At 35.0% G+C, this 21,396-nt stretch overlaps 1 protein-coding gene across 1 annotated transcript in view; it reads right to left on the reverse strand.

Annotated features, from left to right (window-relative positions):
• LOC110114087 (protein VACUOLELESS1) overlaps positions 1–21,396 on the reverse strand; it is a 165,347-nt gene that overhangs the window by 142,333 nt on the left and 1,618 nt on the right. Inside the window, exons 2-10 of the mRNA XM_028696467.1 lie at positions 20,274–20,564; positions 16,148–16,287; positions 13,555–13,660; positions 13,362–13,454; positions 11,613–11,702; positions 11,404–11,517; positions 5,646–5,753; positions 5,435–5,508; positions 5,291–5,345 (exon numbers count right to left, since the gene is read on the reverse strand). Coding sequence (XP_028552300.1) covers positions 5,291–5,345; positions 5,435–5,508; positions 5,646–5,753; positions 11,404–11,517; positions 11,613–11,702; positions 13,362–13,454; positions 13,555–13,660; positions 16,148–16,287; positions 20,274–20,564 — 1,071 coding nt within the window. The remainder of the gene's footprint in view (positions 1–5,290; positions 5,346–5,434; positions 5,509–5,645; positions 5,754–11,403; positions 11,518–11,612; positions 11,703–13,361; positions 13,455–13,554; positions 13,661–16,147; positions 16,288–20,273; positions 20,565–21,396) is intronic.

A 21,396-nucleotide genomic window follows, 5' to 3' on the forward strand; every position in this document is an offset into this window, starting at 1 on the left:
TGCATACGCATAGAATAAGCATAAAATAAGAAGATCTTCAGAACCTTGAACACCAACGCATAGCATAACCATAAAATACGCAGTACGGAACAGAAAACATAGCATTAAGTTACCTTTCTCTTTGGGGGTGACGACATCTTAGAAGAAACTGAGTGAAGAGTGCTTGAAATTGCTCCAGAGTGAATGCTTGAAAGTTCGAATTTTTGCTGAACTTGAAAATCTAAACGTCGCCTCTGCATTTGACCTAAACCAGGGTTTAAATGTTGATGCCACGTCGACATCTCACTAGGCGCGCCACGTCGGCAACTGGGGGGGCGAACTGAAAAAAAAAAACTTTAGGTTAATTTTATTTTTTTAGAGGTGGCGCCTTAAATATATGAGGCGAGGCGCGCCATAAGGCACGCCTTAGTAAACTTGAGTCGTAAGCCTCATAAACTGAACTTATTGCGTGGGCTTTGAGGCTTAAATGGACCAAATTGCGCTGAGGCGCGGGCTCTTATTGCGCAATTTTAAACGTTGGTTGGAACGAATGATCTTGAAGCCGTTATGCTTGGTCGGATGCCATCAAAGTCCCTGGCAAGGGGGCTCAAGTATGTTCTTTGTTCAAGCCTTGACAATCGTTGTTTGAGTCAGGTAATTTCTTGTCGAATATCATCAATTTATGCTTCTTGAAGTGGTCGCTGCAACGTTCCTCGAGGAGGCATTTTGTAGTGGCAACACAGGCGGCTGAAATCAAAGGCAAGCACCTGTTTTGAAGGAGGACAGCAGAAAATTTGATGGCCTCGTTGATCTTGGCGGTAGCTACACCTAGACAGATATAGATGCTGTGGAGAGGAAAGTGGGTTGTCGTTCAGGATCAGGTGAAGTCTTGGGCAGAAGACTGCGGACAACTGAGAAGGAGGTTGGAAGGTTTCTTGGCATAAGCAATTTGCACTCTTCTTAGCTACTGTACCACAAATTAGATAGTTGTGTTGTCCTGTTCCTAGCTTCTGTACCACAAATTTGGTATGATACCACACGTCTTGACTGCTCTCGCGGCTTATAGCAGTTTAGATGACCTGGAAGAAGATGTACAACAGCTGGACAATTGTTTTTGCGGTTGTTCTTGTGGCTTACAACAGTTCTAATGACCTAGAAGAAGGTGGACAGCAGCTGAACAACCCCAGTTGGTTCCAACAGGTTGTGAAGGTGGCTGATAGCAACTGGACAGCCACGTTTGGAGGTTCTGGAATAGGTCAACAACAACAACTTCCAGTTTTTTGAAGAAGACAACATTAGCTTGTAGTATGTGATTTCTTGTCGAAGAGGGCTGGATGACAAGTAGAGGACCAAGATGATTTCTCACGAAGGCGGGAGGGGTGCATGGTCAGCTGCGACAGCTGGAGAGAAGAGGAAAGGGGCGGCCACCACCAAAAAAACAATCCAGGATACAGAAAACAAAAACAAGAAGAGCCTACCGGCTTTGATACAAAATGACACCGGACAAGAGGGGGCATGACAACTTGTCCACAATCTAGTGACCGTAGCCTAACACAACTCCAAGAACTAATTAGAAAGAAACCACCACCTCAATACACTTCAAGATAAAGAAATGAAACAAACAACAACATCAAGCCTTTGTCCCACTACATGGGGTCGGCTACATGAATCTTTTTTTCGCCATTGTGTCCTGTTAAAAGTCAAATTCTCATTTAAATCTAATAAAGAAAGATCATTTTTCTAATATTTTCTAACCAAGTTTTTTTAGGTCTACCTCTACACAAAGCCCAAATCAAATCTTATTAATCATCCCCTATTACAAGTATTAGTTATATAATTATAGGCAAATGTAGCAATATAATAGGCTACAATCAACATAAGAAACATTACACATATAGCCATATTAACTATCATATGGAATTAATCTGGCCTGAATTTAACAAGATTAAGCAGCTCAGCTCTAGCGTCAGTGAAGCTATCCTTGATGCTGATTTCTGGACCTGTTATTGATGCTTGAACCTTTCTTGACTCTGCCTTGACTTTTTCTTGCTGCTGAAAATAGAAACTGTGGCAGATTCTTGAAGGCAACATACTCTTAGAGGTGAACGTAGAACCTAAATGGTGCAGATTTCTTGCAACTGTTTTTGAATGCAGCAGGTCAGCAGGCTGAAATGAATGCTGGGGCAGTAGAGACTGCTGGCCCACAGGATTAGGAAGTGGAGAATGGAGTTTCGGTGGAGGAAAAGAGGTCTGGTAGCTGGAAGGAAGGTTGGCTATGGTGGAGAGTACTGGTCAGTAGGGTAGGAGGTGGAAAGGTAAGTTATTGTGGAGAACAATAGGGTTGGCGGATGAAAAGAACTGTTGGATTCTAGAGACTGCTGGCCAGTAGGAGGGAAAAATGGAATTTTTAGTGCAATGAGAGCATCATTTGTTAAGCTTCTTGATCTACATCAAGAAGGAGAAGGCATCTTTCAAGTAGGTGTGGACTCCTTAAGAAAGAAGAAGGGGAAGAAGAGAGATTAGAAAAGGGTGAAAGCAAAAATCTTGTTTGCTGAATTCAATTACAATATTTGGGGTCTTATCTATAAAGGTTTATATGAACCGGTTTTAGGTTTAATGGAGGTTAAGACCAACTGGTCTAATACAAGTAAAATAAAAGAACTAAAAATGCATTTGGGACAGATTAAATGCAAAAATAAATTGAACTATGAGTTGTTGTAGTAGGTCGGTTGTTGTGGTGTTTCTTTAAAAGTTTTGCTTCATTCATCTTCTATGATAGACTTTAAATATTTTATTAATCTTGAGGCTAATTTTTTGAATTGTTCACCCATTCTTGACCTTGTTGTACTATCTTCAAATCCAAAAGAATATATTTTTGCTTAACATTAATCTCCCCTCAAGCCAGCATCAAGCATGTTGTCCACTTAAATACCACGTACCAACTATGCAACAACACACAAAACTGAGATACCATTAATAGACTGGCCAATTTGATTGTGAGAGAATTAGAAATTTTCCTAATTAAGAGGGAGCTGTTTAGGAGGATTCTTAATCAAAGGAAAATTATTTATAAAAGTTTAATTACAATTGAGAGGGAATTATTTAGGGTAAGAGACCTAATTTAAATTCAAAATCTAAGGGGGCCTAGTTAGGGAAAGAAGAAGATAAATGAGAAGTTTTTCATCAAATAGAAGATGATAAGGAAGATGCTATAGTTCCAAACCAAAAAAGTGTTGTCAGAGGCGGCGGCGACTAAGGGAGTGGAGGAAACTCTAATCTAACAAGAAGAGGGGAAGATCAGTAGGTGGAAATATTGAGAAAAGAAGATGAGATACAACCTTTGGAGCCACTTCCAAATAGGGGAAAGTGTGAAAGGAGTGGAATTTTTAGTAAGGCTGCACAGTTTGGAAGGAGAAAAAGATAGGAAGAAGATAGAAGCACCATACCTGCTACAGCCACCTCTAGAGTAGTATCAAGGTTTATTCCAACCAGTTCAGAGGTTGCCTCCTCTGCGGGAACACGAGCATGCCATCATCTTGAAAGAGTCTTGCCTATGAGTATTCTTTTACACCATCATCCCAAAATCCAAAACGAAGAGATTGAGAGATTAATTAAGGAGATGCTAGAGGCAAAGATAATTCAGCCCATTAACAAACCATTTTTTAGTCTAGTGCTTCAGTAGCAGTTTCCTTCGTTCCACCTTGAGGAAAATGTGACACTTCGGCAGGAGGGTATTGATGGACCGGTCAATTTGATTGGGAGAGAATTAGAAAAATTTCTAATAAAGAGAGAGTTGTTTAGGAAGGTTCTTAATCAAAAGAGAATTATTTAGGAATATTTTAATTATAATTGGGAGGGAATTATTCAGAGAAAGAGATCTAATTTGAATTCAAAATCCAATAGAGAATTATTTAGGGTAAGGGAGGAGGAATCAAGAGGAAATTTTTTAGGAAATTTTTAATTACAATTGGGAGGGAATTATTTAGAGAAAGATATTTAATTTGAATTCAAATTTGAGAGGGAATTATTTAGGGAAAGGGGGCTGATTTGGGAGGGAATTACGAGAGCCTATGTAAGGCTAACAATAGGGTGATTTTAGGATTATGATGTTATTTGCTAAATTTAGATTGCTCTTAGGGAGTTTTGGGCTCTACCAGGTGGCTAGGGATTTGGGAGAGCCGGATCTTCCTCTTCAATAGAAGATCCATTGTATCTGGTTATTTTCTTTTATATATCATCAATTAAAAAGAGTTTTCTCTTATTATTGCTCTTAATTCCTCTTGGAGATTATATTTGGGATTGTTGTAATTTAATTTCAGCAAAGGGAAATAAGATTTTTAGAAGCACGGGCACTTCCTATCAACCATCAATTTAATCAAGATTTGAACTATATCTAGACTGATAGATTACAGCAATACAAAACTATGGGTAATTAATTGGCAATAGGTCGGTTATAGGAAGGACTATATAAGTTTAACCAACTTAAAAGACATTGGCGGAAGGTCACGTAATAAAAATAAGCCAGTAATTTTAATGTAAATAGAGTAGGTAGTGTTGAATTCTAACATGTTGCTAAGCATAGAAGTAAAACAAAATTTAATTATTATGATTTGCATTTTGGAATCAATCAAATTGCATTGGTTAGAAAAAAACAGTTTCAACTTAAGTTGACCATCCATCAACCCACAACCATAATATTTAAATTTCTCATCCAGAATTCTTGGGATAAATTCTGTTGTTTCTCCAACTAAATCAGAACTTTAATACTTCTTTAAAAAAGTCAATAGAATAAAAAGAAGAGAAAATGTCCATAGAATGCTTTAGATGCAAGAAGCCTAGTTAAGAAACATGGAAACACAAAAACTGAAGATAGCGTTTCAGTTATAAAACTAACAACAGCAACAACAAGCCTTTATCCCACAGTGGGGTCAGCTACATGAATCCTTTGACACCATTGTGTTCGATTAAGAGTCAAATTCTCATCTAAATCTAATTAAGAATGATAATTTCTAATATTTTCTAAACAAGTTTTTTTAGGTCTACCTTTACCTTCCTTAACATAAATAAAATCTAATACATCTACTTTCCTAATCGGGTCATCGGAAGGCCACCGTTTTATGTGACCAAATCATCTAAGGCGGCTCTCTCTAATCTTATCTTCCACTGGTGCTACTCCAACTTTTTCATGTATATTCTCATTTCGTATCATGTCTCTAAGAGTAAAGCCACTCATCCACAAAGAGTTTGAAGAGATTTGGCATGCAATAGAAATATTATATAAAATAGTAAAATTGACGAAATAGCAACATACTTGAAGCTGGCCTGTAGACAGGAAAAAATCCTTCAGAAATTCGTGTTTATAAAACCTACAATCAGAAAATAGTAGTTATTGTTATCTCCATGTAGCACGGCATATTAAATCACTGTTTGAGTCCTACATGATATACAACATTACCTAGCATATGTGATGAACAGATCTCGAGCCAAAGGTCTCGCATTTATTGTTCCAAAGAAATCTAAAGATGGCTTCTGTTTATAAAGATGATAAAAATCATAAAGGATTAGCAAACAAAACATGTATAAAAATTTGATACATCCAGATCACGTGCCCACATGCAATATGAAAAAACCCCGAAGTGTTGAGCCAAACCATACATTCAACATACCTTCTGCCAGATATGGAAAAGAACAAGAAATACAAGGTCGGTATCACCACTTTCAGTAGATTTTACCAGGGCTGTATCCTCTTCCCCAATGCTTAGCAATAAAGGAACCTAGTCAAACAAAGCACCACATAACTTTACAAAAGTTGCATACCTCTGCACAAAAAATTGTACCTCGCATCTCTTCTATGCTCAGTTAAAATCTAAAAGCCCGCCATATGTATCAAAACACAATTGTAATCAGTTAAAACTCCGCATCATCTAGTAACTCATGAGGCATCTACACATAGCTACCAACATTTATAAACTTAATTAAGCAGATAAAGTACTTTTGAACAGTTTGAAGCCCCTAAAAGGAGAAGGCCTTCCGCATTACTTGCACCTTAACTAGCAGTAATCAAGAAAATGGTACTGCTCGGTACAACCCAAACACATTAATGTAGAATAAGAGCTTTCAATGTATACTATAAGATGTAGATTATAAAAACTAATAATTATATCTTGAAAAATCATGCGATAGAAGTAGTGAAATTACTTTCGAACATCTATTGATAAGATATTTGTTTTCACTTCATATCTTATGCTTTTTTATGTTTTATATTATTCACTCATTAGTATATAAAAAATTTATCATTTTATGTTTACGCAATTTTTTGATTTTGAGGCTTACGCCTCAAAATTCCTTGAGGCTTACGCCTCGCCTCACGAATAAAAAACGCCTCAATACCCGAATACGCAATTTTAAACATTGATCACAAGCTAATACTATAAAAAGTCAGCCCAACCCAGAAATGCAGTTCAGCTTCAAAGAACTCAAGAAAGAAGATATTGATAAGATAAAATAACTCTTGATATCCCTTGAAAAACCACCCGCATCTTCTTCTCTTACACTTTCAGGAAAGTTTCTTATATCCATCGAATTAACTATTTCTAGAAATTATTTAAAAGGTTTATAGATCATTTACTCAGGAGCCACAGATCACATGACACACTTCATTACCCACTTCATCAACCACACTCTTTGCCCGAGTGATAAGAAAATCATCACTTTTAATGATTCTCTTAACACAGTAACAGGCCAAGGATATAGATCTTTATCTCCCTCTCACTCTAAATAAATATTTTCTATGTACCTCAATTATCTAGAAACCTAAGCTTCGTCTGGGACGGCTTTGTTATTGCTTCTTAAAGTAGCTTTTTAGCATAAAAATTAAAATTTATATACTAAAAAAACTGCTTTTAGAAGCAATAAGAAAGTTGTCCCAAACGAAGCCTTAATCTCCATACAAAAACTTACCAATGACCATAATTCCTAAGTCCTATTTAATCCTACTAGTTTATTTTAGGACCATGGATTGGGGAAGAAGATTGGACTTGCTAAGGAGAAATATGGATTAGACTACAGGGAAGAGTTGAACAAATCTACTATTATTAATAATGGATATTCTATGTTATCCCTATTTGATAAAAAATCTACTATTTGACTTCATCATTTTAGATTATAACATTTATCTTTTGATGTCTTAAAAAACATGCATCCAAAACTTTTTCATGAGTTGAAAAATGAATCATTTCATTGTGAAATATGTGAGTTAGCCAATTATAAATGAGTTTCTTTTTTAAACAAAAATAAGAGATGTCATACACTCTTCTATTTTATTCATAGTGATATTTGGGGACCCTCAAAAAACCCTAAAATTTTAGATTTCTAGTGGTTTGTATTCTTCATTGATGACTGCACTAAAGTCTATTGGGTCTTTCTCCTCAAAACCAAATTCGATGTTAGCACTATCATCCCCATTTTTCACACGATAATCCAAAACCAATTCAGGGTGAAAATAAGGAAATTTCATTATGACAATGCCAAAGATTACTTTAATAAAACTCTATCCTCCTACTTTCAAAAGTAATGTATCATTCATGAGTCTTCCTGCATTCACACCCAATAATAAAACAGAGATGCAGAAAGAAAAAATAATAACCTTCTTGCCTCCACCCGTGCACTTTTATTCCACCACAATGTATCCAAATCCTACTAGGTGGAAGCCCTTCTAACTACCACATATCTCATAAACTGACTACCTTCAAAAGCCTTGGAACTAAAAGCACCAATAGATGTCATGTCCTCTTTTTAACTTGAATTCCGAACCCATAACAACCTCACACTCAAATCTTTGGGTGCACTGCTAATGTTCACATTAACAGCCAAAAATAGAAGAAAATTATATCAATAGCACCCAAATGTATCTTTATCGGATATTCATCCACCCAAAGAGGTTATAAGTGTTATTGCCGCTCTACTAAGAAAATCCTTATATATGACAATGTCACTTTTGACGAACAAAAATCCTATTTCACCAAATCTCATTTTCAGGGGGAGACTAAAACTGAGGAACATGAGGAAAGTGAGCTTGCCCCCCTAGACCTTCCAGTTCCACTTCAAACCGATCCACCTAAACCTGAAACCAAAGCTAGGGAAACTAAGGACAAAGTAATTATGGATAGCATGACATTCGGAAAAGTATATTCCATGCATACAAACCCAAACGATGCTCCAAAGTAGATCCAAGAATCTAAACCGTCTACTGAAATTAAGTTAAACATAAGTTCATAAAAAAAAAATCTCACATGTACCCTATAACCAACATTGTATCCTTCCATAATTTCTCACATTCACATAAAAATTTATTGGTCACACTAAATGATATTCATATTCCAGATAATATTTATAAGCTCTGATCTAATTAAAATTAAAAGTGTCATGAAAGATAAAATACATGTCTTGTATAAGAACAATACCTGGGAGATCACTGATCTACTAGTAAGAAAAAGACTAGTCGATTGCAAAAGGATATTCTCTATGAAATACAAAGCTGATGACACACTGAAAAGGTACAAGGCAAAACTGATAGCGAAAGGGTACACTCAACATACGACATTGACTAACATAAAGCTTTTGCACCTGTGGCTAACATGAACACTATTAGGATACTGCTCTACCTAGCAACTAATTATAATTGACATCTGGAACAGTTAGATGTTTAAAATGCATTCCTACATGGGAATTGGATGAACAAATATTTATGAAAATTTCACTAGGATTCAAGGAGAATTCTGGGGGTGAGAAAGTGTGTAGGTTGAAGAAGGCTCTATATAGGTTAAAACAGTCACCTAGAACTTGGTTTGAAAGATTCTACAATGTTATGCTACTCAATGGATTTCTACATAGCCAAAGGGACCACACACATTTCTTCAAGCACTTAGACTTAGGGGGAGTCACAGTTTTGTTAGTTTATATGGATGATATCATCTTGACTGAGAATGAAGAAAAAGATAAAGTGATTCTAAGAAAATTCTTGCCAGGGAATTTGAGATTAAAAAATTTGGTAGATTAAAATATTTCCTCGGAATTGAAGCGGCCCACTCCAACAGAGAAATCTTCATATCACAACAGAAATAAATTACTGATCATCTTAAAATTCTTGCCAAGGAATTTCATTGTTATGAATGATCACCGGAGCTTGAAGTACTTGCTAGAGCACAACAAGGTGATCGAGGAGCATCAAAGATGGTTATCAAAGTTGTTGGGTTATGATTTTGAGATCAACAGTGCTAGTGAACAGACTGAGTAAATATGCTCATTTCATTCCTCTACGACACTCTTACACGACAGTAATAGTGCGTTTGCCTTCATTAGAGAGGTGGTCAGATTACACAGGATATTGGAGTCTATAGTGTCCGATCGAGACAAGGTATTCCACAATCACTTTTGGAGGGAGTTGTTCAGATTGCAGGAGATTGTGCTAAAGAGAAGCACCACTTATCACTCTCAGACAGATAGGCGGACGGAGATGGTCAACAAGATCTTGGAGACAAACTTGTGATGCTTTGCTTAAGAGACACCTTAGCTGTGGGCCAAGTGGCTGGTGTGGGCGGAGTATTGATACAATACTCTGTATCATTCAACATCCCAGATGAATCCTTTCAAAGTGTTGTACGGTAGGAATCCGTCTCACTTGGTGCACTTTGGATAAAGTAACAAATCAATCTTTTAGTGGGACAATACTTAGATGAGAGGGATCGAGTACTTGTGGAATTGAAAAGACATCTGTTGAGGCCCAGCAGATTATAAAAAGGCAAGCAAATGAGCACCAGAAGGACATTCAATTTAAGGTAGGGAATGGGGTGTATTTAAAGCTTCGTCCCTACAGACCGAGGACAATGGCTAGTAGGAGGAATGAGACACTGGCTCCGAGATAGTTTGGTCCTTATGAGAGAGTAGAGAGGATCATAGCAGTGGCATATCAATTGAGGCTGCCTCCGATCGCGACCATATACCCAGTATTTCACGTGTCACGGTTAAGGAGAGCTTTAGGGGATCACACATCAAGTTTGGAGTAACCGGTGACATTGACGGAGGATTTGAAGGTAATTTTGGAACCACTGGAGTTGGTAGAAGCACAACAGGGACGAGAGGAAGTAAGTGCTGATAAAGTGGAAAAACCTACCCGAGTATGACGCAACTTGGGAGCCGTATGAGCAGATGATACTTCAATTTTTGTCCTTCCACCTTAAAGACAAGGTGATTCTTTGGGAGAGGGTATTGTTAAACCGGCCCAAGAGGGGTTGGTCTGGGCAGTTCCTCCAGGTCTATACCAAGCAGAATCCTGGCTCCACCCAGGCCTAGCCCACCCCCTTAGGGTGGGGTCAAATCATTAAGGAAGAGAGAGAGTGAAAGATAGAAAGGGGCGAGAGAGCAAGAAAATTGAATTTGAGGGGCTGTTTGGACATTTTACTTTGTATTGTTTGCATTTAATAGTTATTTTCATCATAGGGTTATGGTTATATTATGTTTAGTTGAATTTGTATTTCTCTTAGGGTTTGCTTGGGCACTAGTCGCTGACAAGGGAATAGGAGAGTCGGATCTTCCTCTCAAATTGAAGATCCATTTTATCTTGTTTGTTTTCTTCCCTCTTTCATCAATAATCAAGTTTCCCTAATGTTTTGCCACCAAATTTCTCTTGATTTCTGTTTTATCTTGCTGAAATTTCAAATTTCAGCAAAGAATTATTTCGATTTCTAGAAGTATTTCCTATCAGATACATATTTCCAACCTACCAAGCACATCTCCTAAACTTATACCATCATGAAATTGGACATGGAATGCACTAAGAGGTTTTGGAAGGAAGCACTTGAGATTTTTTTCATAATTATTTCAGATTTCATAAGCCCGTGCAGGTTGCAGTGATCAACTTAGGATCTACAGACTATTGAAAAGAAAACTTCAATGTTTTAGATGGAAACGACCTGTACTATCTAGTTACAAGTTACATGACGCCGACTTCAATTTAGAATGGAATTTTTTGTCAAAGACTAGGTCTTTTATGATTAAAATATAACAAACCCCCTCATATTTCTCCATTTTCTTAAAATAGTTTTCAAACAACCCTATTTGTATGCAGAACCGTGACACACAAGGCTATAAACCTTGAAACGAGATAACCTATTAGCAAACACAACAGTTTATATGCCTAATAAGTACTGCAATGATTTGGTAAACAAGTGACGTAACAGCTGGAAGCATTCTCACCTCCCGTTGTCCACCATGCAACGATGAGAGAACTACATGTAGGTCGATAACTTGAGAATTTAGAGATTTCTCAGCTATTAAGAGACCAATGGTATTATATTTGTCAAGTAATGAGATTTACAGCGTAGAACTAAATTAAAGTGCAATAAGTACTTCTAAAAATTTAAGCACCTTTTTTGAAGACAGTGGTTCATGATCAACAAGCATTGCAGCTAATTTCCGCCGCCCATTGTTATCAGCATGAGCTGCAATTGCAGCATAAGAGATGCCTTTGCACAGCTTCAACTGCAATGTCAATGGCTTTGGTTTCAGAAAAACTGATGCCAAATAATAGAATATACAAGTCTTTTCAGAAAAATTGACAGAGAAGAACAGCAAACCTTATCCAGCAAAATTTCCAGCAGAGCAGCATCATCAATGGCTGCAGAAGCTAGCATCTTTGTGCATGTCCAGTGCATTATAACCACTTCCTAAACAAAGAACAAATGACCGAGAAATTTCTAAAGTTGTTTCCAAGAAATTAACATATTTATATCTAAAATATGCAATTATGTAAAGTTATTTATTTAATAAGATTAAAAAGTATCACAAAAAAGTCATTGAAAAACTTAAAAGTTCTGAAGCATCACAAAGCAAAGAATTATTCAAATGGATGAGAAGATTCAAATTCACAACCATCAATAGAAATGAAAGCTAGTTGTGTTGCAGCAATATTCTTTCACTTACGTGTGCCTTGTGTAAGGACTATCATGTGCACTTTAATTTTGCATTTATATCATTAGAATTGTATCAGTAGTTGCATGTATCTAGATAAAATACTCAAAGTGGAATTCACCGAAGGAAAAAAAGGTAGTCATAGTAGTAAAATTTACAGTACATTCCATTGCAATGTATATTACAATGAAATCAAAACGTGCAATACATTAACTTGGACGTATTTTATGTTTCAGTTGGCTCAATATTTTTAGTGGGATAAAGGCTTGATGTTGTTGTTGTTGTTGTTGTAGTTGGCTCAATATTCGAATCACAAGATCTTTTGGCTATTTACCAAGATCTCAGGGCATCTTAGGTAGTCATTAGCCAGCCTTTGCCTTAGTACGTAAGTGCAATCTCTTTATTTTCTTCAATATTATGTTAATATAAGCTCTTTGGTTTATTATTGAAAATTCTCAATTCCTAAGTGCAAATCTTGAAGAGGGCATGTGAAATCATGCCAACTCTATTTGATTATTTCCCTTTTCTTCATTATTTATGCATAAACTTTTCATCTATTTTCTTTGTTCTCTAGTAACTATAATTCTTAGTTTGGATGCGCATTTCATTAATTTTCAATCCAGTGCAATTATAGATCTAGATCAAGACCTTTCTTTGATGACTGAAATTCTCCTTTCATGGATGTGAAATCCTGTATCTGTGAGCCAGCAGAAGATCAGTGGAAATTGAGCTAAACAATTCAGATCTTCCCTTTTTTCCCTCATCCATCTTCCAAACCTTTTTAACCTCTTTATGTATTATATTAGTCTGTTCTAAATTTGAACTTAACCATGTGATGAACATTAGCAAAGGTACAGCTAGACATCTAGAACAAGCATTAGCTTCAAGAAAGGTATCGGGAAGAGCAACATGAACTTCTCTATAGCTTCTTTTACATGTCTAAGGTTACAGTTTCCACAACATACAAACCCTAGTTTTTTGATCCTTTCGTGTCCATCTAAAGTAGTATATTAATTTACTTGCTTTTACATTAGTTATATGTGCACTGGCATGTTTTAAGGTAGTAATTGCATGCATAAAATAGAAAAGCCTAATATAACCATACTAGATTTAATCTTTTGCTGCATGATATTTAAATTCTACCGTTTATTTTATACATAGATATTGACATCATTTTTCTTTAAGAATCATCCCCATTTTGTAAAAAGATATGTGATCAACAAGTTCAGACATTCAAAAATATTAAATTATTAGTTCTTTTAGTTGAGCTATTCAGCATGGCTCATAGCCCGTATCTATTACCTTCTAGTTTTTCATACACACGTTATAGAGCACAGACTTAATAGCAAGCCAATAAAAGAAATGAAAAAAAAAAAAAAGACATTGTTCAGAGTATTAGAAAAAAGTTAAATTACCGAATTCAAATTAAGATACTCAGAGATCTTCAGAGCAAGAAGGTGGTGGTAGGCATTAATCAAACGCCCAATCAGAACTGGTGCCGTAAGTGACTGGGGAAAAAAAAAACACCGGCAGAAATATTTTTAAAAATAAAATATGGATAGAATCATATTCATGGCAAAAGTTTTGCAATAGAAAATTGTGCAAGACCTTATATTGTTGGATACTTAGTGGGATGCCAATTTCATGGTTACGAACAGCATTCAGAACACGCAGAGTTTTGCAGATATCTTGAAAGCGGTCACGGGAAAACTGGCTGTGAGAAGAAACAAAATATCATTTCCTATATGCTATCAAAAATTAGATGCCCACTGAAAATGAAAAAAATATATATAGGGATTCTCTATGAGCTATTATAATTAATGAAAGATGCATGACACAGTAATTGCTAGATACAGCAAGACAAAATATATGCTAATAGTACCAACAAACATCTGGCCCAAGTAAAATTGAGTAATATCAAGCCTATATCATACAAACAACAATAACAACAACAAGCCTTTATCACTATGTGGAGTCAGCTACATGAATCATTTTTCTCCATTATGTCTTGTTAAGAGTCAAATTCTCATCTAAATCTAATAAATAAAGGTAATTTCTAATATTTTCTAACCAAGACTTTTTAGGTCTACCTCAACCTTTCTTAAGTCAAATCTGATACATCTACTTTTCTAACCGGGTCATCAGAAGGCCGCTATTTTATCTCACCAAACCATCTAAGGTGAGACTCTCTCTAATCTTATCTTCCACTGGAGCTATTCCAACCTTTTCACGTATATGCTCACTTTGTATCTTGTCTCTAAGAGTAAAGCCACTCATCCACCTAAGCATCCTCATCTATGCAATACTTAACTTAATATTATGCTTCTCTTTTAATGGCCAACATCCTGCACCATAGAACATTGCAAGTCTCACTACCATCTTATAGAATTTTCCTTAAGTTTGAGAGTGACTTCTCTATCACACAACAAGCCCAATGCATTCCTCCACTTCAACTATCCAACTTGAATTCACTAGAAAAAAAAAAATCATCCCTCCTAGTTTGTATTCGCAAACATCAACAACACAACATATTTATCAGCAACGGAAAAGATTGTATAGTTAGCCGCTTAATGTAAATACAAAGAAATGTCACATACTATTTGCAACAGTTACCTTTGATCATAGGAAATGAACACCACATGCAACTACGTGAAGGGACAAATAAGCATATGTTTTCCAACTTGGAAAAATAATTATCATCACTGTCTAAAAAGACAATGATTGAGTTCTCATGGCTTACAAGACGATAAAAAAAACTTATTAAGAATAGTTGAAGAATCTGAGTTAACTTTTGGCTATTTCATTGTGTGATGAGGGCCAATCACAAAACTGTGAACAACGAATTTAAAACTGCATAAAATAGTTTAAGACAAAAAATAAATAAACTGGGTTACTGAAAGAAAAAAGGGAGGGAAGGAGGGAAGGAGGGAAGGAGGGAGGGGGATGAAGAGCGCTGTTTGACAAATCACAAATCTATATAAATTACTACATTCTGTGAAATCTTACATTTGTTGGGAATAATTTTAGTTTATCTTGTTTGAAATTCCATTTCCACATATAGAGTGAATTCATTTTCAGATGAAACATACCACAATCATAAACTGTGATAGCTTTCTAACCCATTGTTAGAAAGCTATCACAAATTTCAATCCGACAATGAAGAAAATCCATAAAAAATGAATTTCTACCATATTGGATGCTGTGTTTGACATGACAAAATGCAGTAGGAAAATCTAAATACTTAATTTGACCAGCCACTTTGTATGATGAGATCCAAAAATTATAACACTGACTGAAAGGCAATAGTAATGATGGTTTCAGGATGAATTATCTATACAATAGACCAACCAAAACTTTCCAACTTCACCCCCACACATTTCATCTCTTAATCAAGTAATCAAGAAGAAAATTATCACTATGTTCGTAGATAATGAACTTAGATTATACATGCATATGTCAACTATGAAGAAGGAATAACACTTCGATAGAAGTCAACAATGTTAAAAGGAAGGAATATGTAGGGTCTGCACTCCACCTAAAAGCCTCGCAGAAGCTGTGCATTGTATAAATGAACTGGAAGGTCCCTGTGCCACCTAAAGATATAAACAGTTAAGAAGGCTTTTGTAGTTGAATCCTAGAATCAGTGATCCAAAATTCTGTCTTGGATTCAATTTGTGACAATAGAATTCAGGCATCCAGGCAATCCAACTTTTCCTAGAACAAGGTCATTAGTAAAGATGATATCAGCATCGCTGCAATTGAAAACTATATCAAGAAGGGATTGTAACGCCTGTTGCTAGACATTGAAGGCATTTTACTTTAATCAATACTCCCAGCTTACAGAGTTGAAGATGATAGAGTAGTGCTTAAAGCCAAGGGTAATTTTACCTTCTATAGGAATTTTTTTTTTTTTTTAATGTGTTCATTTTTTCCTTCGTTTTTCTTTCCTAAGAGATTTGGTCAAAATGTTATTAAGGATTCAAGAGGTAAGAAGGATCATTTATCAATAGAGAGAAAACAACAAATCAATCGAAGGAGAAAAAGAGAACAAAATAGATAATGAACTGTACCCTAAACAAACGCAAAAGTGAAGCTAGAACCCCAAAGGATTTTTTCAAGGTAAATGAAAATAATGCCTAGAATTATGATATATAGACACTGGAGCATTACTAAACAGGCATAGCTGAACAAAAAAATTAACCTGCAAAATGCACGGCCATAACAAGCAGCCCTTAGTAATGTAAGTTGCCGAGAAACATCAAACTCATGTCCAGCAGCATCGATACAAACCTCAACTGCCTCAGGCAATGATGCACGGATCATTCGCAAATTTTCATCAGCCTGCCAATATCACAAAATCAATGAGTTGAGTTATACAACAAAAAATTGGCAGTTGATTTGCCTTGTTAATAGAATGGAATCAATAAATAGGCGGAGCAACACTCTACCCTATGACTATTCAATAACAACAACAACAACAACATCAAGCCTTTGTCCCACTAAGCGGGGCCTCTGACTATTCAATATTAATCATAAAACTTGATTGTTTTATATATCCATAAAATTTCAATTTTTTTTAAATCTAGCAATGATATTAATATATATTTCCCTCTAGGATTGTTGCATCTCCTTGAACCAATCCTTAGAAGGAAATATATATTACAGTTATACCAGCAAAATAAGTTTGCTGAGTCTTCTGGGTGAATCATCATGATAAACATTTCTTACATGATCCAAGAATCCTGATATTTTGAAGAGTCGCCATTGTTCACTAACATTTCATAAGAAATGCATCTTAAATAATGTGAATAGAAATTCTCACAAGATTGGGGTAATTTCTAAAACATTGAAATTTTTAATCTAGACCTTAACATTAATCAAGTCAGTTAGGCATGACATCTAATTTTTTAACCACTTTATGTAATAGTTTTGTAAAATTATATAATATCAAAATGGGTGTGCCATAAAGTTTTCATAGAAGCTCTGGCAGATCTAATCTCCATTCATATGCATCAACAATTATAGTTGTAAGAAGATTTCTTAATCAATCTTTCAATACAAATTACATATATATTTTTACCATTCAACCGCTTTCCATAAGTGCATGGACATGCATATTACATGCAAAAGGAAAATGTAACACATATTCTAACACTAACTATTATAGTTGTAAAAATATTTCTAAATCAATTCATCAAAATTAACATAAATATTTTTTAAAGTTTTTTACCATCCAATCATTCTCTATAAGTGCATAGAAATGTAAAATTTACATAAAATTTTGATGTAAGGACTATAGGATCTCTATGGTAAAGGTGACAACTTAATTGATGTCCTATAGTGGTAAAAAAAATTATATGGGCAGTGATGAAAAGAATTTTTTCTTTTAAGTTTTCCTTAGAGGAGAGAGATGCGAAACTCCAAACCAATGGTTTGCGAAGTTGAGAAATTAATATTAGAGTTTTTTATTAATTTTAGATCAGTGTTTAAGGAGTTGTGATATTTATGATCCGCATATATTTAGCTTTTGGCTAAGATATCTTAGAATTATTGGAGAGTTGCGACCTTGGAATATTATAAAGAAAAAAAAAGATGTGATATGCTTGGACCGGTCCACCCGGCCCAACTTGTGGGTTAGCTCCTGCAGTACAGCAGATGCAAGCTTGGTGGTCCGCAGACTTCCAATCCCGCCCCCCTTGGGGTGAGGTCCATTAACTAGGGCTAATTATTTGAGGATTGTTTAGTACTTTGTCTTATTTTTGTATTTGCTTTAAGTAGGAGTTTGTATTAGGGTTAGGGATCGGGATAATTGTAGCAGATTTTGGTGTTCTTGGTGCTTGGCGTTCTTGGTCTCTAGCGGCGTCTAGGCATTTGGAGAGATAGAACCTCCTCTCGGATTTTGGATCAACTGTATCTTGGTATTTTCCTTCCATTATCTCTTATTATTGCAATAAATTATTGTTTTATGGTGTTTTGGGTTTTATGGATATTTTCCTCTGTTTTTCCAAGATTGATAGGTTTTCACTTGAGATCTTCAAGCGTTCCCTATCAGAATGTTTAGAAGAGTTTTGAGAAAGATAGATGTATCTTGAGATTGAGAAAACCTATGATTCAATTATATAAATGAGATGAGAATTGTTGGGAAAGAAAAGAGAAAGGGTGGGAAATGATGACTAAGGACTAAGCAAAGCCCTAGAAGATTAACCACCAATTTCACTAAAAAGTAGAGTGGCCACCAAGCCTTTCCATTTGAATTTGCACATACGAAAAGTAAGTTTTATTCAATGAATCCAAAAGAACAAATCAATAATATTTTATAGGCTTTTTTCAAGCCTAAATAAATTTGAAATACCTTAGGAGCCAATAAAATAATATCACATAGATTAATGAGTTGTCCGAATACAAAGAAAAAAAGTAAGAAAAATAAAATTAAATTAAACACTTCAAAAATATGAAAATTTTGAATTGGAAAAATAAGGCAAATAGAGTGATCCTAAAATCAAGTGATTTTTAAAAAATTTTCTTACTTGACTGATATGGCTGGCCATCCCATCAAAAGATCTTAAATGAAGCTTCTTAAGTAATACTCAATGATTTTAGAGACATTATGTATCATCCCTAGGCTTACATGGAAACTTGTACAAGATGAAAAGCCAAACTCTTAATGCAATACCTGGGTTTGTAACCCTGTCGACTTGCCCTTAGCTATTTGTCTCGATATTACATCAAACATTATAACAAATTGATCTAAGAACAGTCTACTCTAATGAGGTTTAATACAATTCTCGAGACTCTTTGAACAAGTCTCATATACCATGTCATCATTAAACAATATATCTCACTAATAATAATAAATTCTAAACACTAGCAAGGGCAATCTATTTTTAACAAGCTCCAAAATTCATAATGTGCTTAACTAGCAAACTACATGACTAGCTATGCTCAGCTTTAGTCATTGTTAGAAATAATAAGAGAAAAAACAACATAATGATAAGCTTGTAGCATATATGTGTAAATAGGGTCTTAAAAAAGAGAAATAGGGAACGAAGGTATTTTTCTTTGAGAAAAACAATGCGTAAGCCTCGAGCAAGAAAATTTTAAAACTGATCGAATTTAAAAACATTATAGATATGATAGAAAATATAAAGTAACTTAGTTCATCATCATAAATCATAAAATTATATAACAAGAAAAAGAACTCAAAACTCAATCTTAAATACTAATCTAAAACTTACAAAAAAATAAAAAAAAAAAGTAAAAATAAATAAAAAACAATAAAAAAACTAAAGGATATACAGATATTTAAAAGAAAATAAAGAAAATATTTATCTTTCTTCTAAAAGATAAGAAAAGAAAAAAATTTACCCTAGAACTGCCAATCAAGAAAGCGCACATACCTAAACTCCTCCCTCGTGTGCTCGTAGCCTTCACAACCAGCGCAATCCCTGCCCACAACTGCAACAACTAGCATGATCCAAGGATATTATTGTGCCTCACTCATTCACAACCACTCGCCCGCTTACCCAACCCTAAACCCTTGCTCAATTAACTTATAAAAGAATAGAAATATATGTTAGGCTAACTATTAAGCATATTATAAGTTTATTATAAGATAATATAACAAATGTTTTTTATTCTAATCAATTTAAGGCACCCGTCTCAAATGTCTCGAGGCATAAGACCTTGAGGCATGCACCTTAGTAAAACAAAAGGTGTATGCCTCACTCAGAGCAAAGTGGCATAAGCCTCAAGTCATTTTTCATGCTCCTCATAGTGAGGATGTCTCAAGGAGTACACATCAACTATTTTTTAAACATGCGTAGCCAAATTCAACTATAAAAGTGAATAAAGTGCAAACTCACACCCCCTTGCTCATTATCACCAAACCCATTTGTTATATCAAATATGAGGAGTTCATCTAAAGGATCACCACCAACAATCTATGTAATTGATAAAAGCAAAAAAATATATTCACTTAATTGATATTTGTTCGCATAAAACAAGCATGTGTCCAATCTTTCAAAATCAATAAAAGCGTAGCCAATAAATTACAAAGAAATCTGAACAAAAGTGAATATATAAAGCAAATTGAAAAAGAAAAAGAAAAATGAGGGTTCTAGATAACAAGATGGTTATATGATGGCCATACAACCATTTCAAATTTTCATTTCAGTTTCTACTATCATCAGAAAACTGCATTTAATCAGGTAGGTGCTCCAAAGCATGGATTAAACCATTAATCAAAATAGTTTAATGGCTAAAGAATTAACTTTATCAAATAAAACATGCAGTATCACTTTCGAAAGAGCGCACAATTCAATTAATACCTTAGCACTGTGCTTATCAAAGTGCTCCAAAGCATCATATAATAATGCTGCTGGCCTTGTGCTTCCAATTTGAAAAATAGACACTGATGAATCAGGAACTCTTTGAAGGAATTCCATGCTTGTGTTGGTAAGAATCCGCACGCCATCAAACTCGGGAATGAGTATTATTGGTTCATCATACAAATAACGCACTGGGTCACCAGCAGGGCCCACCATCAAAAGCATGTCCTCCCAATAGAGAAGGACACTGTCCATTCCACACCAAGCTATCTGCTCTGGAGGTAATGCTGACTGCACGAGTATTGGATAAACATGTAAATAAATCAAAGTACAAAGAAGACATTGGAAAACTAAAAACTACAAGGGATTGGCTTTCTACTTTATTAAATAAATTAAATTGTAAGATATGTTGAAGTATATTTATCTTAAAGAAATGGAGATAAATTACATATAAATCCTACAAATTTAAGCAAAGTACTATTGTTCCCAAGGACATATCAAGGAAAAAACTATTAGGCCTCTCAATTATTAGCAAGTTTCATATAAACTTAAAAGGGGCAACATTGCCCTTTACAGATTTGGTATAGGTCATCTATAATAAATACTTTCATGTCAATTCTTTAACCTTCTCTCTCCCTCATAATCTCCCCCCTCTTCCATTTTTAAGGGGAATGACCTTCACATTTTTATCTCTTCATAGGAGATGGAAGGAGTTGAAGTCTCTAAACACAACTATGCATCCCCCCTCTCCCATACAATTAGTTTCAATTCCTAATTTAAAATATTGGTTATGGAGCAATGCAAAAAAATTCACAAAACCAACAAATTAATACAATACTTTCTGAATGACATTTTCATCTTTCATCTTTTGATTTGAAAGATGGAATAGTATTTAAACACAAGGGATCTTTTACATCTATATGCAATTCACAAATCAAGTTTAAACTTTTCAAAAATATCACAAACCAAAATAAAGCACAGTTATCATCAAAATTCTGAAAAAAAGAAAAAACAATACCTCATTGGATTACTCAACTTAAACAGCAAAACTGATAAGTAACATTCAAGCACAAATTGCAAAAAAACAAGATTATGATACATTACTATTGTACTCATCTATGTT

The sequence above is a fragment of the Dendrobium catenatum genome, unplaced genomic scaffold (genome assembly GCF_001605985.2).
Source record: "Dendrobium catenatum unplaced genomic scaffold, ASM160598v2 fragScaff_scaffold_743, whole genome shotgun sequence".
Taxonomy (NCBI): Eukaryota; Viridiplantae; Streptophyta; class Magnoliopsida; order Asparagales; family Orchidaceae; genus Dendrobium; species Dendrobium catenatum.